The 24749-nt window shown below is 39.8% G+C and overlaps 1 protein-coding gene across 4 annotated transcripts in view; it reads left to right on the top strand.

The window, feature by feature from the left end:
- POC1B (POC1 centriolar protein B) overlaps nucleotides 1–24749 on the top strand; it is a 113849-nt gene that overhangs the window by 25206 nt on the left and 63894 nt on the right. For all 4 annotated transcript variants that reach the window (XM_067009849.1, XM_059080161.2, XM_067009848.1 and 1 more), the window contains 4 exons: nucleotides 281–460; nucleotides 22735–22842; nucleotides 22973–23088; nucleotides 24174–24307. In XM_067009849.1, the coding sequence (XP_066865950.1) occupies nucleotides 281–460; nucleotides 22735–22842; nucleotides 22973–23088; nucleotides 24174–24307 (538 nt within the window). The remainder of the gene's footprint in view (nucleotides 1–280; nucleotides 461–22734; nucleotides 22843–22972; nucleotides 23089–24173; nucleotides 24308–24749) is intronic.

The raw sequence follows: 24749 nt of genomic DNA, 5'->3' as shown, positions 1-24749 counted from the left end.
GCATGGTAGAGATTTGCTCAAAATATTATTCCGTAGCTTCCAATTAAAGCAAAATCAGCAAATGCATTTCAGGGTGGGGACCGCTAGGTTCTCACTTGTTTAGTGTCAGCTGTGACTTTAAGTAACAAAACCAGCTTGGAACAGTGTCGATGAAGAGTACAGTACAACACAGCCTTTTCACACTTCTGTCAGTTTTTACAACAAACTATTTTATATGTTTCAAAGTCTGTATACTGATAATTAAATCAAATGTTATAAATATTAAACTGTTTGTCTCCAGGAGAGGGAAATCCTCTGAATTTAAAGCTCACACGGCTCCAGTTAGAAGTGTGGACTTTTCAGCCGATGGCCAGTTTCTTGCTACAGCTTCTGAAGACAAATCTATCAAAGTGTGGAACATGTATCGCCAGCGCTTCTTATATTCTTTGTACCGACACACACACTGGGTTCGCTGTGCCAGGTAAGTGCAAAGTTTCACAGTAAGGTTTCCGCATTTTTTTTTCCTGCTGTAGTCCATGTTTTACCCCCCCCCCCAACTCCCAGAAAAGGAGACTGAGGGCAAATTCATTCATTCATTCATTTGTTCATTCATTCAGCAAATATTTATTGTGTGCTTGCTATGTGCCAGGAACAATAGTAAACAAAATGGTCAAAAACCACTGCTCTCGTGAAGTTTATATTCTGGGGAGGGAAGACAGACAGTAAACAAATGGGAAACTGGATATGGTAGGTCAGATGGTGGTTAAGTGCTACGGAGAGAAACAGAGCTAGATGGGAAGGGGGGCTGCCAGTTTACACAGGGTGTCAGCGACTGCTCCCAGAGAGGGTGGCCTTTGAGCAGAGGGAGGGCAGGGAGTGAGGGTTGAAGATGTTTGGGAAAGGGAAGTCCACGTGGAGCAAGCAGGAGTGAAGGCCCTCAGGCGGGAGCTGGGTGGCTGTGTGAGGACAAGAAGGCAGGGGTGGCCAAGAGTGCGGGGAAGCCGGGGAACAGCCCTGACGGGTACGCTGGGTAGATGCGCCATTGGAGCATGTTCGTCTCTCTGACTTACAGTTTAATGGGACCTCTCTGACCACTGTGTGGAGAGTAGGCTGTCAGAAGTCAGGGCAGAGCCCGGAGGTGCGGGCTGTTGCCGTGGTTCTCATCCCGGTTTGGTCCAGGGTAGTGGCCGTGGAGATTTTGAGAAGCGGTTGGATTCTAGATAAACTATACAGTTGACCCTTGAACAACACAGGTTTGAGCTGCAGGGGTCCACTTATACATGCATTTTTTTCAATAGTGTCAATAAATACTAGTGTCCTTCACAAACCGAGGTTGGTGGAATCCACAGATGTGGAACCGTGAATATGGAGGAACCTTGGATTCCAAGGGCAAACTAAGTCACACATGGATTTTTGACTGTGGAGCGTTGGTGCCCCTGACCCCTGTGTTGCTCAAGGGTCAACTGTAGTTTGAAGCTACAACCAAAAGTACTTGCTGTCATGTTGGATGTGACGAGAAAGAGAGAAACCAAGATTGACTCCATAATCTTTGGCAACAGTCTGTTGTGACAAGTGCTGTTGTGTGATTAAGGTCTGCTAATAGCCGCGGAGCCCTCTGTGCCTAAGACACAGTGCCACAGTACTTAAAATATGTATCTCCTTTCCCCATCGGAACTGGCCAGGGAGGGAAGGGCTGTTGTTCTAAATTCCTCATTTTACAGATGAGGAAACTAAGTTTCAGAGTTAGAGTTAGAGCTCATCTAGCCAAATGTGACAGAAGCCCATTCTTTTTCACTTCTCAAGGTGGTTTTGTTGGCTGTTTGATAACCTTGGAATTGGAAGGAGAGACCAGAACGAGGGACTCCAATGCTGTTAGCTCTCTCTAGGCCTCTCTACATGCCAGCTTTACTCTCTGAGAAACCCTAAGCTTTGAGAGGAAACTCTTAAGCTTTGAGAGGAAGAGCTTCTCCCAGCTCCAGTTAGAAAAGTACCCGGGGGTGACTCTGGCCCAGCTAGGACGCTGTACCCATCCCTTCACCAGGCAGTGAGACACTGTGATTGTTCAAATTTATCCAGGCATCCAACTGAGACAAGCTGCCCTGGCTGAGGAGGAGGGGTCATACCAACCATGTTTTCTGGTGATGCAGAGAGAGGAGAGTTCTCACAAGAAGGGGGCTGGTACAGAGGTAATCAGTGGGGGAAACTGTGAACCCTGTGGCCACCTGGATTTGTGCCCACCGTATGACGTAACATGCCAGGTGTCCCCAGCTAGGATGTGGTGGAGTGAGCACATGAGCCCAGCTCTCTCTGTCTTGCCTTACAGTCCAAACTCTTAACCCTTGTTATGCTCTCTGGGGGGGGGAGCATTATTGCCCAGGAGGTGTTGATTATAACTTATGGTAATGAGTCTAAGCAGACTAAAAAAGGATAGAAGATCATACTTCTAGTCAATAGTTTTTGGGTTTTTTTTTTTTCCTTCTGAAGGGCTTAGCTACTTTTGGCTCTGGCCATCTTAGTATTATTTTTTATATATGCCATATATCTGTGTGGTTACAAATATATAGATTCAAATCCCAGCCCCACCACTTACTAGCTATATGACCTTTGGGGAAATTATCTGATTTCTCATGCCTCAGTTTTCTTATCTGTAAAATTAGGGTGATAATAGTAACCTGCCACCTAGGTTGTCATGGTATTTAAATGAATAAATTTAAAAGCCCACATACTAATCAGTAGATAAATCTTAGCCATCATCCCCATCACCATCATTGGACATCTCATTCTTATTTAATTTTTACATGTATTATGTAACTTGACTTGATAATTTTTCGCCACCTAAGGAGGTGGCACGATTTGTATTTATTTATGAAATGATGTTGTAAATAAGAGGAGGCAGAGATCTATTATCCAGTGGTTGGGGCCTGGAGAGCAGAGGTATAGGTGGCAGGGCCGGGTACTAGGAAGGGTCATTTAGCTCCCACTATGTGCCAATTCTGGATATGTTCGGTAAAGAGACTGATTTCTGTTACTTTCATCAGGGAGCTCAACATAAGCAAAAGCACTGAATATTGACTTAACTAATCAAGACAGAATGTGTCCTCTATATTCTGACTAATAATAAGAGCTGTTATTTATCCACTGTGACCTATGTATCTCTGTTTCCTTTCATAAAGAATTTAAAGTGGTTTGTAATAACTGACATACCTATGTATACATCAGTCACTGGAGGGAATGCAGAGACAGTTCTGTCTAGAACCACATAACCTGGGTTAGTGCAGTTTTGGCATGAGATGTAGCCTGAGTTTCCTGCAGCCCAGGTATTCATGGAATGATGGAGGCTGACATATTTTCATTTTCTAATAACAAGAAGGAATCCTATCAAGTTGTTCAGATAAGAGAAAATTTTTCCTGGAGTAGATTCTAGGAAGTACTTTATTCCTTGCCCTTGTATTGAATTATCTATGTATAATATAAATGTTAAAAAGAAAAAAAGGTAATGCTAATGTAAGAGAACTTACGAAAGGTTGACAGATCGCCAATAATGTGAAATTTTCGTCATCAAAACATTCCTTTAATAAGCATAGCCCCCGATACGAGCCACACATCTGTGCTGGGTGTTAAGTATGGAGAGATGAAAGACAGCATCTTAGCCTCAAGGAGCTTTTATAATTCAAGGGAAAAATATATATATAAATAATTATAAAAGGGTGTGTCCTATGGGAAAATGATATACATGATGAGGGAGTGTGTGAGTGTAGCACTGAACTAGGCTTGTGTGAGGAAAAGTCAGAAGAGACATTGTGAGCCCCTAACTGGGCGGTGGGGGCGGAGGAGAGGAGGGAGTGGTGAGCCATCAGACGGGAAGCGGGTGGCAGACCCTCCAGAGGGCATCAGTTGGGGGGTGAGCACCGTGGCTGAGAGAGTGTGGCGCTCTGTCAACTATTCACCTATGACCGTGCTCAGGAAATAAGGTGGGGTGAGGTGTAGGAGGAGACGGGAAGGCTCGGGGTCCTGGGTGATGTGAAAAGACTTCGGACTTCATCCTACGGGTGATACGGAGACACCAGAGAGCTTGGAATCTGGAAGAAGCATGAGCTGAGCTCTTCTTTATTGACTGGTCTATTCTACTGGCATGACTTTGCATCTAGAGGGTTGGCATGAGATAGTCCAAGATTCACATGCCCACATGTAGCACCTTGTTACCCTCGGGCATGTTTCAGCTCACGGCTCTCTGCCTCTGTGGAAAGTGAGGGTGACGAGGCTCCTCAAAGTGGACCGTTGCGAGGATGAGAAGTATGAGTTGACGGCGTCTGGGACGGAGTGATGCCGCAGGACTGCCGTGCCTCCAGCTGAGCACCATCAGCTAGGGTGAAACTCGGGAAGTGGCGGGAGCCTTTGAAAATGTTGTGTTTCCTTAACTCAAGAGGAGAAGGCCATGGTGGAACTTTGCACTTTGGCTAGCGTCATTCCCCGTTTTCTGGTAGTAGTGCCCACATTTTCCCTGAGGAACCAGCCCTCCCCGACGGTCCCTCTATGTGCTGTGGTGGCCCTATCTCCGGTCCGGCAGGAGGCTCAGCTCAGGTTTGCCATTTGGGACAGAGCATCCCCCTTCCTACAGGACAGAGCGAGCCTTGTTAGAACTGTAGGCCTTTGTTGTGGGATTGCTATCTTGAGGCTTATTTAAACCTGAACTGCTGAGGGACACCGTGCACAAAATACTGACCTAAGAATAATGCGGGTTCTTTCAGAGGAGAGCAGCGGAGCTGTGAGAGGAAGACAGAAATTGTTGTCTGATTACATGGTGTGGTTTCTGGGTACAGCCATGCCCAGAATTATTTGTGGGGGTGGGGAGGGGCCAGAGAGGGAGACAGAGACATGAGCCTTAAAAGGTTTCTCTTCACTCTTTTTATTAAAGGGCACTTTCCATAGGAAGTGATAGTGAAGCAGAGTTTTGGAAAAGTGGGATTGATCCTTGCATCCAGTCATGTGCACTCGTGATCCCTGTTGTATCTCCGTCCCCAACACGGCCTTAGTTTTCAGCATCATTATCCCTTGTGGAGACGTTTGCAATGAACTCCTGAGTGTTTTCCATGACTACCAATGGGCATTTATTCCCTCCTTCCCCTACTGCCTCCAAAGAGGCTTTTGTGAAATGCAAATCTGACTGTGCTGTTCCTCAGGTTAAAGCCACTCGGTGATGCTGTCCAGGCACACTTGTCCTGCCATATCTGCTCTGCCTTCCTGTAACAAGCTCGCCTTTCGTTCCTTTTCACCATTCACCTTATTGCAGCTACACAAGGTTCCCCAAGTGTGCAATGCTCTGTTATGTTCTGTGCCCCTTCACGTGTTGCCTGCCATACCTGGAATGCCCCCAATTCCACCCTCCCTTCACCAGCCTGCTTTGCATCTCTTCCTCTCAGAAATGTTCCCAGCTCTCCCAGGCGGAGCCTGTTATGATTCCTTTATGCTACCACATTACCCTGTTAATGAGGTCTGTTTGCCAGTTGAGGCCTCACTTCTACTTTGAATTACAAGTATTTTATTCATTGTATATTCTCATGCCAGGGACCATTCTAAATTCTGTAAATACCGCAGAAAGTAAAACAGACAAAATTCCTACTGTCATGGAACCCCTTCTATCAAAAGGAGACAGACAATAACCAAATATACTAGTGGTACGTGCTCTGCAGAAAAGTGCTGTAGGCTAACAGGACAGAGAGTGACGGGGATGGGAGTGCTCTTCTACATATGGTGGCCACGGAAGGCACCTCTATAAAGGTGACATTGACTGATGTGGGGGAACTAATAAGGTGGGTATCGGGGGAGAGTGTTCAATTTAGAGTCAGATACAGTGTGAGAGACACTGCAGAGTGTTAGTTATAGGGTGAGGAAGGCTCAGAGGAGTTGTGTAAGAATGTGGGTTGAATGAATCCATGAAAGGTTGACCACTAATGTGCAGGTGGCTTTGGTGGGAGTTTTCATGGGCTTCTTCAGGGAAGAGTCATTTTTGTGGATTTTTTTATACCAAATTCAGGAGTACTATACATGCTTGTTATGCACGAGGAGTATTTATGTGGCTTCACTACTTTTTCGTTTTGTTTTATTTTTGATCAGATTGATAATTTTTATACTCTGCACACCTGGTCTTAATGGAATGCCTTTATTTTGCTGGTACCTTGTGGATCTGAGGGATTGATTGATTTTTTCCAGTCAGTTGTTTTCTTACTGTTTGGAGTGAGTGATTCCTGTGGAATTCTGCAGAGGCCTCTCTGGAGGAATGTTCTTTGATAACAAATTTGGCTAAATTTAATGAATAGAGATTTCCTCTTTTGGCCGGCTTTCCATAGATGTGCTCGACGGCATGAGTTCTTTCTCACACATTTATTACCATCTTTTTTCTTGACTCCTCTTTAGTGCAGATGGAGTCCAAGAGAGTTGGGAGGGCCTAACTGACGACTCAGGCCCAGCCTCTCAGTGCTTGTGCAGCTTCCTGTGAGAGCTTTGCCTTGATGGGGTCGTTCTAGTCTAGGACTTTCTTCTAAATGTCTGAAGGATCAGAAGTTCTGTTTTGGCCCGAGGTGAGAAGGCTCAGGGGGGAACTAAGTCAGGCTTAATAAATGTAGGAGAGTCTGAAACAGAAGCCAAATTTACAATTTATTTACAGTGACAACACTAACCTTCAGAGGGGCTAGGGCATTTGCATGCCTCAGTCAGGGCCTTCTTCCTCCGTCAACAAAGTCAGAATAAGGGCTCAGTGGGCCCTGGAACTAAGGCAAGAAAGTTTGTTGAAAAAAAATCTTGATGGATAGTTTTTTCAGGTTAGGGTAGTGAGATGGGCTTATCTCCTCCACATATAGGTACCTGCCAAGGAAACTGCACCATCAGTTCTGCTGGGCAGGTACTCTCTTCCCTGGGCCAGGCTGGAGACACCCTGACAGATGATTGCTCTTGCCTCTGGCGGTTCCTGGGCACCTCCTGTCTGTTTACATAGTATCTTTTAGGTGGTGCAGTAGAGCTGATTGGTTTCACTAGCATGTGATCCTGCAAACATGACACAACTCCTCTGGGCCTTAGTCCGCTCCCTTATAAAATGGATACAAAGGGGTTCCTTCCTCAGAGAGTCTTCCTGAAAACTGAACAAGTTAATGAATGTAAATAATGTCAGCTATTAACTACCCTCACATTCCAGCCTTTTCTCCTTGGAATTCTACTGGAGTCACCTTTAGGTTGTGTTCCAAAGTCATTTCACACATTTGCACATAGTGTTTGGGGTTGCTGCTATGGGTAACTACTATTAACCTTTGAATGCATTTTATGTACTTAACTATAGAGGATAACTTTATTTTTAAGTGCTTGTGTCTGAAAATCTCTGCCTTTTAATTGGAGTGCTTAGTACACTTAAAGTTATGTAAATAGTCCTATGATTAGATTTGTTTTAACACTACTGTCTTGCTCTTTGTTTTCTATTTGTCTCATTTGTTTATTTCATTTTACTCCTTTTCTTTTGGATCAATCAACTATTTCTTAGTATCCTGTTTTATCTCCTCTATTGTCTTTTTATTTATTTAAAATATTTATTTGGCTGCCTGGCGTCTTAGTTGTGGCAGGCGGGCTGCTTAGTTGCTGCTCGTGGGCTTCTTAGTTGTGGCATGCATGTGGGCTCTAGTTTCCTCACCAAGGACTGAACCTGGGCCCCCTGCATTGGGAGCATGGAATCTTATCCACTGTGCCACCAGGGAAGTCCCTCTATTGTCTTTTTAGCTTTACTTTTGGTCTTATATTTGTGTTTAGTGGTAACCTTAGCATATCATAGTCTAGAATTAATTTTATGCCATTCTATATATAATGTTAGAACTTATAAAAGTTCTAATGTTAGAACTTAAAAAAATACATCTCCATTCACCCACCTCTTGACAGTTTTACTTCTACATATCATATATACCTATAATACATTAAGCAACCATTTTCTTGTAAAGAAACAAAAAAAGCTTTTATATTTACCTTTTTCTGCACTCTTTTCCTTTGTGTAGATCCAAGTTTCCATCTAATATCATTTCCCTTCACCCTAAAAAACCTCATTTACTGTTTCTTGTATCCCAGGACTCCTGGTGATGAATTCTCTCAGCTTTTTGTTTTTCCTTTTTAAAGCCTATAGAGATGTAGAATTTTATTTCAGTGGATAATTTTTCTCTCAGCACTTTAAAGATATCATTCCATTGTCTTCTGGTTTGCTTTTTTTTTTTTTAAGTGAAAGCAACAGTCATTTTTATCGTTATTCCCCTATATGCAATGTGTCTTTTTTTTCTCTGCTGCTCTAAGATTTTTTTTGCTTAATCTTTTGTTTTTAGTGATTTGACCATGATGAACCTGGGTATGGTTTTGTATATTTTTCTTGTGGTTCATTGAACTGCGTGGATCTGTGGATTGATCTTTTTTCATCATATTTAGAAATTTTTTCTCTTTTCTTCATATATTATTTCTCTGCCCTAATTTTTTTCTCATCTTTTTCTGGAACTCCAAATTCATGTTTGACCACTTGATATTGTCTCACCATTTATTGAGGCTTTGTTCATTTTCTCAAACTTCTGTTCTCTTTGTGCTTCAGTTTGCATAGTTTCTATTGGCCTGTTTTCAAGTTCAGTGGTATTTTTTTCCCTGCACCGTCCAATCTATTGTAAGCTTATCCATTTCTCTGATGAGATTTTCCATTTGTTTGCTCATTATGCCCATCTTTTCTTTTAAATCCTTGAACATATTTATAATAACAATTTTAAAGTCCTTGTCTGTTAATTCTAACATTTATGTCATATCTTGATGAAAAGTTTTTGCTTCTTTGTATTTTTTAAGTTTTTTGTTGTATGCACAAACATTGCTCAGTGTTTGAGAGTATGAGTTACTCTATCATCTTCTAAAAAGTGTTCAGTTTTGTTTTGGTAAACAATTAACTTTCTGCTGGCCTGGCTAGATTGTGTTGGATTTAGACTTTTTAGGGGGGATCCAGAGTGGCCTTTACTCTTGGGCTATATAGTTCTAGTGGACTTTCTAGGGCCTCAGCTGAATGCCTGGAGTGTTCAGCCAAATCGGTTCAGAGCTTGAACATCTCTTAGTACTGTGTAACCTCGGGAATCTTTGTTTGGCTCACAGTCTCCGTCGTTCTCTGCCAAGTCTTCTTGTCCTGTGCATTATCAGGTTTGTATTTGACCAAAGACTCAGTGAGACTCCTAGGGAGATTTTGGGGGATTTCTGCTCTTCACAGGTCCTCTCACCTACCCTGCCCTCAAAATTCCAGCCCTTTAGCAGTTCTGAATTCTAATTGTTATTTCCTCTGCCCAGTGAGACTGCAGCTGTTTCCTTGGACTCTGCGTCCTTATGCCATGCCTGTAAATGCTCCCAGGTAGAAATCTGGGATGGATTTTGTGTTTATCTCATTTGTTTTCTATCTCTCAAGTTTCACAGCCCTGTGCTGTCTCTTGTCCAGTGCCTGAAAACAATTGCTTCGTGTATTTTGTTGAGTTGTATGATTGTTTATGGTAGGGAAGTAAGTCTGATAATCATTACTGCTCCTATCCAGAACGTGAAGTTTTGCCGAAGGAATTTAGTGGAAACTGCCAAGCCAGTTTCAAAGTTGGTACAGATGAGTTAAATGTGTGAGGATAGCCAAGAAAAAAATGACCAGAAAAAAATTGGAAGAAATTTGTTTAACCAGCTCTCAGAACACAGTATAAAGCTATAGAAATTAAAGTGTGGTGATCATGGTACCACGTTAGGAAAATAGGTTATAGAAAGCTCAGATGCAGATCCATATATGTTTTCTGACAAAGATGGCATTTCCAGTCAGTGGGGAAACAGATGAATAGTTATTTAAAATGTTAAGATAATATTAAAGAGTTTTTTTTTTTTTTTCTTTTTTGTGGTACGCGGGCCTCTCACTGTTGTGGCCTCTCCCGTTGCGGAGCACAGGCTCCGGACGCGCAGGCTCAGCGACCATGGCTCATGGGCCCAGCCGCTCCGCGGCATGTGGGATCTTCCCGGACCGGGGCACGAACCCGTGTCCCCTGCATCAGCAGGCAGATTCTCAACCACTGCGCCACCAGGGAAGCCCTAAAGATTTATTAAGCTCTGTTTACAATAGCCAGGACATGGAAGCAACCTAAGTGTCCATCGACAGATGAATGGATAAAGAAGATGTGGCACATATATACAATGGAATATTACTCAGCCATAAAAAGAAACGAAATTGAGTTATTTGTAGTGAGGTGGATGGACCAAGAGTCTGTCATACAGAATGAAGTAAGTCAGAAAGAGAAAAACAAATACTGTATGCTAACACATATATATGGAATCTAAAGAAAAATAGTTCTCAAGAACCTAGGGGCAGGACAGGAATAAAAATGCAAACGTAGAGAATGGACTTGAGGACACGGGGAGGGGGAAGGGGAAGCTGGGATGAAGTGAGAGAGTGGCATGGACATATATACACTACCAGATGTAAAAGAGGTAGCTAATGGGAAGCAGCCGCATAGCACAGGGAGATCATCTCGGTGCTTTGTGACCACCTAGAGGGCTGGAATAGGGAGGGTGGGAAGGAGATGCAGGAGGGAGGGGGATATGGGGATATAGGTATATGTATAGCTGATTCACTTTGTTATACAGCAGAAACTAACACAACAATGTAAAGCAATTATACTTCAATAAAGATGTTAAAAAAGAGATAATATTAAATAGTTATTTAATATATTAAAATAGTTGTTTTAGATGTAGTTAAGATAATTATGTTTCTATTTGGAAAAATTTAAAGTCGGATCTATATTGCACACCACACATTTACAAAAATTGTAGATGAATTAAACAACTAAACATTAAAAATAGTCTAAGAGATACTGCTTTTCCTTCCAGTGCATGAACAGCATATTTAAATGAATGTAGAGGGTCAACAGAGCAATTATTTCTCCCTTAAGTATTTGAATTTTAAATGTGCCGTGGACTTAAGTAATTAAAACTCTGTGTCTCTCTCTGGGCCCAGTACTTATTATGAGTTTGTCCCTGGAGTCCAGACCTACTCCATGTGGCACAGAGATGGTGCCCATTAGTGTAAGAAGAGATGAGTAGCTATGTTTTCTGGACTAACTATCGTTTATGATCATACATCTTGAGTCACAGAAATATTTCATATTTTTAAGATATGTCATCTATTGGGAGGTATATTCATGCTTTAAAAATATAAATTACTCTAGTCTTTTTAGAAATCAATTTGCAAAATATATCAGGAGTCTGTTGTAGTGAGTTCACAACTATAAATCTATCCTAAATAAATACTCTTTTGTATTTAAAGGAAAAAGCTTTGTATTTAAAGATATTGCTTTCAGTGTAATTTATAATGATGAGAAACTGGAAATAACCAAGTTTTCCAAATAAAGAAAGCTGGTTAAAAAAATTTAGATTATTATTTAGCCATTAAAAGGAGAATATGTATGTAAGTAGTGACATAAAATCATGTTTATGTGTGGGGTAAGAAGGGCAAAATTCAGAACTCATGATTATAATATAAAAGATCTGTACATGAACAAAAGATAAAGTACTTACATACATAAAATATTACATGATTTTGTTTGGGTGCTGGCACTGTGGACTTTTTTTACTTACTATATTTCCCAGTTTTTTTAAACAAGCAATTTGTCTTTAACGAGTAATGAAGAAAACGTGTATCATTTGAAATATCTACATATGAGGGTTGAGAAATATTTATTTTTAGTGGCATGTAAATTTTTCTAAAAGTTCAAATTGTTATAGTCCTGTATTTTAAAAAATAATGTGTGTTGTCGGATAACTTATGTTTCTTTAGGTGTCCTCAGGTAAAAAAAAAAAGGCTAATGAACGACTTTTCCAACTTTGTTTTTCTATCATTAATTTTAGGGTGAAAATCTGACCTTAGTTTTCAGTGTTTGGTAGTGTTACAAGTGATCTTTGATCATCTGAATTGCAAAGATTTTTCTTTATTACAGTAAACTATAATATAAAATTTATCATTTAACCACTTTCAAGTATACAGTTCAATGGCATTAAGTATGTTTATGATGTGCAAATAATTGCAAAGATTTTAAACATCAACGTTCATTGGCTGATGAAAATCCCCTTGAAAAGTTTTTTAATGCCCTCCATATTTACTGAGGACCTACTCAGTACCATATACTGTGCCTGGGGATACAGCAGTGAGTGAATAAGACAGATGTTGTTTCTCTCTTCTTGGAGTTTACATTCTCTTAGGGAAGCAAACAGAATAATTGGTTGTAAGTGTGACTGTGAGCTACTCTAAGATGCATACTGGAGAGCAGACCTACTGCGGGGAGGAGTTCAGGAAAGCTTTTCCTGAGGAAGTGAACCTGAGCAGAGACTTGAAGGATGAGTAAAATCCCCTTAGGTATTTAAAACTAGATAAAGAGGGCTTCCCTGGTGGCGTAGTGGTTAAGAATCTGCCTGCCAATGCAGGGGACACGGGTTCAAGCTCTGGTCCCAGAAGATCCCACATGCCGTGGAGCAGCTAAGCTCGTGTGCCACAACTACTGAACCTGTGCTCTAGAGTCTGTGAGCCACAACCACTGGGCCCACGTGCTGCAACTACTGAAGCCCATGCACCCTAGAGCCCACGCTCTGCAACAAGAGAAGCCACCACAATGAGAAGGCCACGCACTACAACGAAGAGCAGCCCCTGCTCGCCACAACTAGAGAAAGCTCGCACGCAGCAACAAAGACCCAATGCAGCCAAAAATAAGTAAATAAAATAAATTTAAAAAAAAAAAAAACCTAGATAAAGAGTAGGGAGTGGTGTTTGAAGCAAAGGGAACAGCATGTGAGGGAACATCTGAGGCAAGAGAAAGATCTGAGAAAAGAGGGGAGTGGTTCCAGGAAGAGTAAGGCGATGGAGATGAAGAGACAGGAGGGCAGATCCTGGAGGACCTGGGAAGCAGTGGTAAGGGTGTCACTTTTTCCCAAGGGAAATGTGAAACCACCGAAAGGTTTTAATCAGAAAAAATTTATGTAAGATTTAAAGATCACTTTTATTGATTGTGGAGAATGGAATGTCAGCAGGGCCTGTTATGGTTGGAAGAGAAAGGGCCTGATAATGGATTGGAATGTGGCAGCAAGTGGAGGAGAAAGGAATCAAGCTTGACTCCTAGGTTTCTGTCTTGAGAAACCATTTACTGAGAAAAGGAACACTGGAGGAGCAGTTCGGGGAGGAAGATAATGAGTTCAGATTTGGACAAGTTCAGAGTCAGAGGTGCCTGCAGGATATCCAAGAGGAAACGCTTAGTAGGCAGTTGTACTTACGGGTGGAAATCCCGGGAGAGGAGTCTGGGCATGTACGTGGTAAATGACCCAGCAATAATTAGCATGTTTCATGGCATACTTAAATCTTCTTACGTCTCTTTCATCTGCTTTTTTGTCTCTCAGCAGTTACAGGAACGAATCCTGTTACTGCGATCAACAGACGGTTTCTCCTCTGATGCTGACCAACACTTAAGAAGCATAACAGTTTTGCTTGTTGCCTTGAGCTCCACCTTCACTATGTAAACCCAAAATCCCGTCAAAGCAAACTCTGAGACTGCCAATTTTTTTTTTTTAATAAGTCTATGAAAGTTTTAGGCCTGAATGCAATCCAGAATTTCTCATTATCCAAATAGAAAATGGTGGCCAGGGTGGTTATGAGTTTCACAAGGTTACATAGCTGGGCAGTTGCAAAATTGGCTTTAGAATTCAGGACTCTGTACTGACTGGGCAGTCTTATTTTCACTGCTTTTTATTGCCTTCCCCTCCTATTGAATAGCTGCTGGCTTCAGAGTACCACTTAACTAATGATTTGTTTCTTAAGGGACATGGAACAGCGCCTACTCTGGTCTCAGAGCCCTGAGGGCCAGAAATGTAGTGGGGTGTGTTTTTGTTTTTGTTTTTGTTTTGAGAATATTTTTATTTCTGTATTTCCTTCATTCTTTCCTTCTCTCCCACAATTCCCTTTCTATCTTCCCTTATTTTTAATTTATTTTTTTTTACCCTGTCCCTCCTTCCCCCCACCAGAGGTGGAGCTGGTGAGTGTGGCTAACATTGGATGCTAAATAGATATCCTTCAGCCTCTGGAGTCCAGGTTGGTCCTCAGGAACGATATCTAGTTCCTAAATGTGGCATATCTAACTCCCAAATTAGTCTTCTGTGTCCTCCTCCTGTTTGGAGGGTTGACAGTTGAGTCACAAGCTCTCATCTCAGAAGGCTTAGCCCTTCCTCCATGCAGCTGAGTGTCTGGCAGGGATGGGGGCTGCGTGCCCTTGTTCCTCTCCCACCAGCTTTATTAAGATATAATTGACATATAACCGTGTATAAGCGTAAGGTGTACAATGTGGTGATTTGATACATGCATGTATATATTGTGTTTTATAGACTGTTTAGTCTAATGATAAGAAATAGCCAAATGAAAATTTTGATTTCTTATGAAAGCACTTTAAAACTTCTCAGGGTTCATGAATGTGTTTGGCTCACTTATGAACGAATAACTCAGTGTCTGTGCTTATGGACATATAATTTTATATATAGTTTCAGGAACTCCATAGATTCAAAGTTAAAGAACTCATGTTACACAACTACGGCTACTCTCAAGGACATATGAACCAGTTTTTCTAGAAAAAAGTTCAAGAATTTCCTCATTTTCTCCAAAGAGTACCAGTACATTTTAAAGGCTTGAATAGGAAGTAGTTAACTTCGCAAATGCCTTACAGACAGTTCACATGTGCTGATCCATTAGTCACTGTTGACTAATGTGACATCCATCTTCTTGACAAACTTCATGGAAGTTTTAAAAAGTGGTTAGGTGGTACTGAATTAGAGTGTTAGAAATTTTTTTAATGTCTTGATAGAAATTTTATATCCTCTTAACATTCTTCAAATTAATAACCCCATCAGATGTTGTTTGAGCCCTGACAAAAAAAGGACTGTCCTTTCCCGATCAAAGTCAGGGCAAAGAGAAGCCTTTTTTATTGGCACGAACCTACTTCTGATGTATCTAATTAAAAATAAAAGGGAGGAGAAGATACAAACCGCCATCCTCACTTTCAACCCCTCCAAAGGCAAAAAGAGGCAACAGAGTTTATGCGGGCATTATACGCAGTGTCCAGAGCAAGTGAGAGGCCCTAACCCTGAGCCCCGCTTTGGTCGTGCAGAGGTGGGAGGTAGAAACGCCCCTCTCAGGCACTGCCTTCTTTCTTCCCTGTCGGCTTCTCAACTCCCCACTTATCTGAGGTTCACATTCCCTTCATTTCTCTAGTGCTGGGGAAATTTCTCCCAGGCTATGGCCCCTCCTGCTCAGGATGAATTTCTGGCTGGTCAAGATACCTTCTTTTCCTTAATTCACAAGTTTCTTTAAAATCCTGTTTCTTCTGTGGAGCTTCTGGTAACTAATTGGCACCTTTTTGTTACCAACTCTGTTCTTATCATTATCTAAAATTATGTTATTTGTGTGCCCTCCCTCCTTCCTAGTATGAAAGCCTCATGAGAGTAGGGGTCTTAGCAGTCTCCTTCACTGTGGTATTCCTATTACCTAGGCCAGTGACCAGTGCCTGGTTCTGGCAGGTGCTCAGTAAATATTCGAATGAGCCAGTGAATGACTATCTTCCCCATAAACTCCTCAAGGACACTGATCGGGTATGGCAGCAGACACACAGATTTTTATTAAAGGACTGTCTAGTGGTTAGCCTATCAGGCAGAGCCCAGTCATATAGCCTCCTAAGAGAATTGCCTGTGGTTTTTCTCCACTTTAGAACTTTCTGTGGTTATACAAGCCACACAGAACTTCCTGTGCTCTACTTTGGCTGGTGAAAGAGACTTTCCTTTCTGTCAGAGACTTAAACAGTGGCTGAGATTTGGCTCTGGAGCCAGACTGCCTAGTTCACATCTTCCTGGCTGTGTGACTGGCAGTTACTGATCCTTTATGTGCTTTGGTTTATTCATCTGTAAATTGAGGCCAGCAATAGCGGTTGTTTTGTAGGGTTATTCTGAGGATTAAATGAGTTACTACAGGTAAAGTGTTAAGAACCATTCTAGGACACAGATGCTCAGTAAATGTTGACAGGATAATGATAATGGTGATGGTGGTGGTGGTATTTGTACTTCGTTTTTAACCTAATCCTTCCATTCTATTACATTTTTTTCATCATTGCTTTCTTAAAATGTCAGAATCAACTCATCTCCTAGAAATATTCTTACCATTTTAGAAAGCTCACATTAAATAATTTTTTAAAAGAGAGCTTATTAATAAACACAACTTGATTTCTTACATTAGTTGTTTACAATTACTATGCAAAGTTTATTTTCATGGGGATACTGAATAGGTTTTTCTTCCCCAGTGTCTATACAAAATAAGTTACATCTATTTGGAGCATTTCTGCAAAACTGTCTTTCATATTTGAATCTTCCTCACATATTTTCCTAAAGGAAAAGATTAATAAAATATTATGATAAAATCAAGCTGAACTGCCCAGTGTGGAAGATATTTCCTTGCAAGGTTATTTTCTTGAATTTTAAAAAACGATTTCACATAGAACTTAATTATGCATCTATGTTGCTTTTAAAATATGGTCTTCTCCCCTGCCCCTCCCAGATTGAAAATTTCTGTTAGGAAGAATTATTTGTGGGCCAACCTTAAGAATGGGAGGGGCAGGGGAGAAGACAGTGAGAAAGCAAAAAGAAAAACCTTCACTTATAATTCACATCCTTAGTTAATGACTTTTATAGTAATCTGGACAGAGAGGGAAACTACAAATAAAATTGAAACATAATCGGTCTATGACCTAAATCTTTTTTGGTTTTTGTTATTGCTAAAATATTAATAGCAAAATTACTGTTCATAGTTTCTTTTTTGTTAATTTTTAAATTTTATTTAATTTATTTTTTTTATACAGCAGGTCCTTTTAGTCATCAGTTTTATACACCTCAGTGTATACATGTCAGTCTCAATCCACCACGACCACCCCCCCCACAGCTTTCCCCCCTTGGTGTCCACACATTTGTTCTCTACGTCTGTGTCTCAATTTCTGGCCTGCAAACCGGTTCAGCTGTACCATTTTTCTAGGTTCTACATATATGCATTAATATACGATATTTGTATTTCTCTTTCTGACTTACTTCACTCTGTATGACAGTCTCTAGATCCATCCACGTCTCAACAAATGACCCAATTTCATTCCTTTTTATGGCTAAGTAATATTCCATGGTATATATGTACCACATCTTCTTTATCCATTTGTCTGTCGATGGGTATTTAGGTTGCTTCCATGACTTGGCTATTGTAAATGGTGCTGCAATGAATATTGGGGTGCATGTGTCTTTTTGAATTATGGTTTTCTCTGGATATATGCCCAGTACTGGGATTGCTGGATCATATGGTAATCCTATTTTTAGTTTTTTAAGGAACCTTCATACTGTTCTCCATAGTGGCTGTATCAATTTACATTCCCACCAACAGTGCAAGAGGGTTCCCTTTTCTCCACACCCTCTCCAGCATTTGTTGTTTGTAGATTTTTCAGATGATGCCCATTCTAACTGGTGTGAGGTGATACCTCATTGTGGTTTTGATTTGCATTTCTCTTATAATTAGTGATGTTGAGCAGCTTTTCATCTGCTTCTTTGCCATCTGTATGTCTTCTTTGGAGAAATGTCTGTTTAGGTCTTCTGCCCATTTTTGGATTGGGTTGTTTCTTTAATATTGAGCTGGATGAGCTGTTTATATATTTTGGAGATTAATCCTTTGTCCATTGATTCATTGGAAAATATTTTCTCCCATTCTGAGGGTTGTCTTTTAGTCTTGTTTATGGTTTCCTTTGTTGTGCAAAAGCTTTGAAGTTTCATTAGGTCCCATTTATTTATTTTTGTTTTTATCTCCATTACTCAAGGAGGTGGATCACAAAAGATCTTGCTGTGATTTATGTCAAAGAGTGTTCTTCCTATGTTTTCCTCTATGAGTTTTATAGTGTCCAGTCTTACATTTAGGTCTCTAATCCATTTTGAGTTTATTTTTGTGTATGGTATTAAGGAGCGTTCTAATTTCATTCTTTCACATGTAACTGTCCAGTTTTCCCAGCACCACTTATTGAAGAGACTGTCTTTTCTCCATTGTATATCCTTGCCTCCTTTGTCATAGATTAGTTGACCATAGGTACGTGGGTTTATCTCTGGATTCTATCCTGTTCCATTGATCTATATTCCTGCTTTTGTGCCAGTACCATATTGTCTTGATTACTGTAGCTTTGTAGCACAGTCTGAAGTCAGGGAGTCTGATTCCTCCAGCTCCGTTTTTTTCCCTCAAGACTGCTTTGGCTATTCGGGGTCTTTTGTGTCTCCATACAAATTTTAAGATTTTTTGTTCTAGTTCCCTAAAAAATGCCATTGGTAATTTGATAGGGATTGCATTGAATCTGTAGATTGCTTTGGGTAGTAGAGTCATTTTCATAGTATTGATTCTTCCAATCCAAGAACATGGTATATCTCTCCATCTGTTGGTATCATCTTTAATTGCTTTCATCAGTGTCTTATAGTTTTCTTCATACAGGTCTTTTGTCTCCCTTCGTAGGTTTATTCCTAGATATTTTATTCTTTTTGTTGCAGTGATAAATGGGAGTGTTTCCTTAATTTCTCTTTCAGATTTTTCATCATTAGTGTGTAGGAATGCAAGAGTTTTCTGTGCATTAAGTTTGTATCCTGCAACTTTACCAAATTCATTGATTAGCTCTAGTAGTTTTCTGGTGGGATCTTTAGGATTCTCTATGTATAGTATCATGTCATCTGCAAACAGTGACAGTTTTACTTCTTCTTTTCCAATTTGTATTCCTTTTATTTCTTTTTCTTCTCTGATTGCCGTGGCTAGGACTTGCAAAACTATGTTGAATAATAGAGGTGAGAGTGGACATCCTTGTCATGTTTCTGACCTTAGAGGAAAGGCTTTCAGTTTTTCACCATTGAGAATGATGTTTGCTGTGGGTTTGTCGTATATGGCCTTTACTATGTTGAGGTAGGTTCCCTCTATGCCCACTTTCTGGAGAGTTTTTATCATAAATGGGTGTTGAATTTTGTCAAAAGCTTTTTCTGCATCTATTGAGATGATCATATGGTTTTTATTCTTCAGTTTGTTAATCTGGTGTATCATATTGATTGATTTACGTATATTGAAGAATCCTTGCATCCCTGGGGTAAGTCCCACTTGATCATGGTGTATGATCCTTTTAATGTGTTGTTGGATTCTGTTTGCTAGTATTTTGTTGAGGATTTTTGCATCTGTATTCATCAGTGATGAATTCATCTGTAATTTTCTTTTTTTGTAGTATCTTTGTCTGGTTTTGGTATCAGGGTGATGGTGGCCTCATAGAATCAGTTTGGGAGTGTTCCTTCCTCCGCAATTTTTTGGAAGAGTTTGAGAAGGATGAGTGTTAGCTCTTCTCTAAATGTTTGATAGAGTTCACCTGTGAAGCCATCTGGTCCCGGACTCTTGTTTGTTGGAAGATTTTTAATCACAGTTTTGATTTCATTACTTGTGATTGGTCTCTTCATATTTTCTGTTTCTTCCTGGTTCAGTCTTGGAAGGTTATACCTTTCTAAGAATTTGTCCATTTCTTCCAGGTTGTCCATTTTATTGGCATAGAGTTGCTTGTAGTAGTCTGTTAGGGTGCTTTGTATTTCTGCAGTGTCTGTTGTAGCTTCCTCTTTTTTATTCCTCATTTTATTGACTTGAGTCCTCTCTCTCTTTTCCTTGATGAGTCTAGCTAATGGTTTATCAATTTTGTTTATCTTCTCAAAGATCCAGCTTTTAGTTTTATTGATCTTTGCTATTATTTTCTTTCTTTCTATTTCATTTATTTCTGCTCTGATCTTTATGATTTCTTTCCTTCTGCTAACTCTGGGTTTTGTTTGTTCTTCTTTCTCTCGTTCCTTTAGGTGTAACCTTAGATCGTTTATTTGAGGTTTTTCTTGTTTCTTGAGGTAGGCTTGTATAGCTATAAACTTCCTTCTTAGAACTGCTTTTGCTGCATCCCAGAGGTTTTGGATCATCGTGTTTTCATTGTCACTTGTCTCTAGGTATTTTTTGATTTCCTCTTGGATTTCTTCAGTGATCTCTTGGTTATTTAGTAACGTATTGTTTAGCCTCCATGTGTTAGTGTTTTTTACGTTTTTTTCCCCTGTAATTGATTTCTGATCTCATAGCATTGAGGTCAGAAAAGATGCTTGATATCATTTCAGTTTTCTTAAATCTCCTGAGGCTTGATTTGTGACCCAAGATGTGATCTATCCTGGAAAATGTTCCATACGCACTTGAGAAGAAAGTGTAATTTGCGGTTTTTGGATGGAATGTCCTATAAATATCAATTAAATCTATCTGGTCTATTGTGTCATTTAAAGCTTCTGTTTCCTTATTTATTTTCATTTTCGATGATTCTGCCCATTGGTGTAAGTGAGATGATAAAGTCCCCCACAATTATTGTGTTACTGTTGATTTGTTCTTTTATAGCTAGCAGTTGCCTTATGTATTGAGGTGCTCCTATGTTGGGTGCATATATATTTAAAATTGTTATGTCTTCTTCTTGGATTGATCCCTTGATCATTACATAGTGTCCTTCCTTGTCTCTTGTAATGTTCTTTATTTTAAAGTCTATTTTATCGGATATGAGAATTGCTACTCCATCTTTCTTTTGATTTCCATTTGCATGGAATATCTTTTTCCATCCCCTCACTTTCAGTCTGTATGTGTCCCTAGGTCTGAAGTGGATCTCTTGTAGATAGCATATAGATGGGTCTTGTTTTTCTATCCATTCAGCAAGCCTGTGTCTTTTGGTTGGAGCATTTAATCCATTCACGTTTAAGGTAATTATCAATATGTATGTTCCTATGACCATTTTCTTAATTGTTTTGGGTTTGTTTTTGTAGGTCCTTTTGTTCTCTTGTGTTTCCCACTTAGAGAAGTTCCTTTAGCATTTGTTGTAGAGCTGGTTTGGTGGTGCTGAATTCTCTTAGCTTTTGCTTCTCTGTATAGCTTTTGATTTCTCCATCTAATCTGAATGAGGTCCTTGCCGGGTAGAGTAAACTTGGTTGTAGGTTCTTCCCCTTCATCACTTTAAGTATATCATGCCACTGCCCTGTGGCTTGTAGAGTTTCTGCTGAGAAATCAGCTGTTAACCTAACGGGAGTTCCCTTGTATGTTATTTGTCATTTTTCCCTTGCTGCTTTCAATCATTTTTCTTTGTCTTTAATTTTTGCCAGTTTGATTACCATGTGTCTCAGTGTGTTTCTCCTTGGGTTTATCCTGTATGGGACTCTCTGTGCTTCCTGGACTTGGGTGGCTATTTCCTTACCCATGTTAAGGAAGTTTTCGACTGTAATCTCCTCAGATATTTTCTCTGGTCCTTTCTCTCTCTCTTCTCCTTCTGGGACCCCTATAATGCGAATGTTGTTGAGTTTAATGTTGTCCCAGAGGTCTCTTAGGCTGTCTTCATTTCTTTTCTTTCTTTTTTCTTTATTCTGTTCTGCAGCAGTGAATTCCACCAATCTGTCTTCCAGGTCACTCATCTGTTCTTCTGCCTCAGTTATTCTGCTGTTGATTCCTTGTAGTGTCATTTTCATTTCAGTTATTGTATTGTTCATCTCTGTTTGTTTGTTCTTTAATTCTTCTAGGTCTTTGTTAAACATTTCTTGGATCTTCTCGATCTTTGTCTCTATTCTTTTTCCGAGGTCCTGGATCATCTTCACTAACATTATTCTGAATTCTTTTTCTGGAAGGTTGCCTATCTCTGCTTCATTTAGTTGTTTTTCTGGGGTTTTATCTTGTTCCTTCATCTGGTACATAGCCCTCTGTCTTTTCATCTTGTCTATCTTTCTGTGAATGTGGTTTTTGTTCCACAGGTTGCAGGATTGTAGTTCTTTTGCTTCTGCTCCATGGTTTCTTAATAGTCTACAATTTTTCATTTTCTTTTCAGCCTTCTGCTCTTCTGTCTCCATTCTAAAAAGGCACTTCAGAGAGAAAAAGAACCTTGGAAAGGATTTTAAAGAGAAGGAGAATATAAAAGCTGTAGACAAGATGGCTGAGAATTTTCTTATTTGTTTTTTAATGGGGGCGTATGGATAATAGGTGTGTCCGTGAAAGAACTTCAGTTTTGTATAAATGAGTTGTCCTATTTTCAGTTTCTTGGAGCTCTCTGGCCTCCCCAAATCCAGGAAGTTACAGGCTTGGGGAGTTGGTTCTTTTGTTGATCATGGCATTCAATTTTAATTCTCAACACACCAGTTCTTTTCTTACAAAAAGCCTCACTGTAGAGTTGGTAGGATGAGCAATAAATGCTCTCTTGGGTCATATGTGTAACACTGGAAAATGACAGTAGAAAGAAATAGAGAATACTTTTAAAAAACAAGGTGCTTGGCTTGGAAGCAGTGCAGACCTTGGACAGAAACTAACTTGAAACTGAATTAGTTAAATATAAAAGAATAAAAGGTTTAAATATTCTTCGGTTAGTCTATATAGTATATTTTCATCTTTTTAATGGTCTATCAGTGTCATTCGTTGTGCTTATTTTTAGTTGGAAAAGATGTTGGTAGCAGAATAGGAGTTTGCTGCTTGGTGTGCTGGCCTGTGGTATTTAATATGTACATGTATCTCATGTGTATGTCATGGTGGTGGTGGGGTGGGGGTGATGGTCAGGAGCCTTCCACAAAAATTATCTTTCTTATGCTTTCTAGGTTTTCACCTGATGGAAGACTAATTGTATCATGTAGTGAGGATAAAACTATTAAAATCTGGGATACCACAAATAAACAATGTGTTAATAACTTCTCAGATTTTGTAGGGTAAGTCCATTCTCTTTTTGCATTTATGTGGGTTAGTTTGCTAAGGAGACATTTAATTATTACAATTCAAATAAAGAATTGAGAGTAAAGAGAAATCAAAATATTGGACCACCTTATTCTTTCCTCCTAGGTTTGCACATTTTGTGGATTTTAACCCTAATGGTACATGCATAGCTTCAGCAGGTTCTGATCATACTGTGAAAATCTGGGATATAAGAGTGAACAAGTTACTCCAGCATTATCAAGGTAACAATTTCCATAACAAAATTCAGTTGTAAAATAGGCTCCTCTAGGAAGTTCTTATGCTGACAGACTATCCTTCTCAGTGTGTCTTGGCCCTCTTAATGAGAAAGATGGGCTGACTTTGAAGTGACTAGAGAAGAGTTAGCCCCTATCAACAGCATGGTCCAAGGAGCTGGAGTAGAGGCCAGCGTGCAGAAGGGGGTGGAGGGACCTTAAAAATGATGCCAGGGCTGTAAAAAAAAAAAAAAAAGGTTACTGTAAGATTTTCAAACTTTGATTATCTGCTTTGTATAAGAATCCAGGATAGAAATTGACTCAGAAGGAGATACCTGAGCACAGATGGGTGTTATAACTGGTAGAAAACAACATCCTACTGTGCCCATATATTGAAGTTAAAAGAGAAATGAATTTTTTTCTTAGTGTATATTAGATTTATATTAAATCCACATTTCCCTTTCTTAATAACTATAATGTAGCAGACACTGTGCTAAATCCTCACAACAGCCCTAAGAGGTATTACTATTACCTCCACTTTACAGATAAGGAAACTGAGGCTTAAAGGGGCTAAGTTACTTGCTAAAATATTGATAGAACTGGCATGGGACTTTCTGTTTATAAAGTACATTTTAATAAAATACAGTGATGAACAAACTTTTGATCGCTGTGTTATACTGCCTCCTATTGGAAGGAGGTTGTCCAGAAATGAATTCTCAAGCTGGCAAGACTGCCCTTCTCCAAATATATCTCCATAGTCTTCACCCCTTGTCCCAAGCAACTAACTGGTTATTAAATTTAGTTTAAGGCTAAGATGTATACCTTATGTGAGCTGGTGGCAATCAGTGGCTGCTTATGTTGGTAATATATCTGAAGATTTTATAGTTATGTGTTTATTAAGATCATCCTTCCATGACACACTCTCATTTGTAAAGCTATTCTGTCTCATGAGCTATGTGGAATTTTGGTTGCTGTGGAGACATTGCCCCTAATTGATTCTTGCTTTCAGCCTAGTATTGCTAATAGGGTAAAGGGGCATCTCTAGAATTAAGAATTATTCTCTGAACTTTTTGCTTTAATTTTCTACAAACCAGTTCACAGCGGTGGAGTTAATTGTATATCGTTCCATCCTTCGGGTAACTATCTCATCACTGCTTCTTCAGATGGTACGCTTAAGATTCTGGACCTCTTAGAAGGAAGGCTAATATATACACTTCAAGGACATACGGTATGAACACAAAGATTTTTGCTTCTCAAATAACATATCTTTAAAAGTTTTGATCCATTTTATTATATGGCTTTATTATTTTTCCAAGTGTTGCACACATTGCTGCTATCACAATATTTTTTTTTTGCTTCCAAGGCTATGTTTTTTATTTTTAAATAACTATTTTTTAGCTTTAAATAAATATTATTTATTGTAATTCATGTCAAAATCAGTGTGTATCTTTCAGTGGCCATTAACTTAATTCTCTACTACTGTCTTCCTCAGTATGTAGTATAGGTTTGACTGGTTAAATGGTGATGGATACATGTTTTCTTACTTCTGATCTTTCCCCTCATGTGGATGCTGTCCCACTAGCTTTGACCCTCTCAGCCTCCACACCCCCTCACTTTCTCCTTTCACTAATCTGATTGGCGAGTTTAGAAAGAGAAATTTGACAAGTCGA

Source organism: Kogia breviceps, chromosome 12, assembly GCF_026419965.1.
Source record: "Kogia breviceps isolate mKogBre1 chromosome 12, mKogBre1 haplotype 1, whole genome shotgun sequence".
In the NCBI taxonomy this organism is placed as follows: Eukaryota; Metazoa; Chordata; class Mammalia; order Artiodactyla; family Physeteridae; genus Kogia; species Kogia breviceps.
This window is presented reverse-complemented; position numbering and strand designations above follow the sequence as displayed.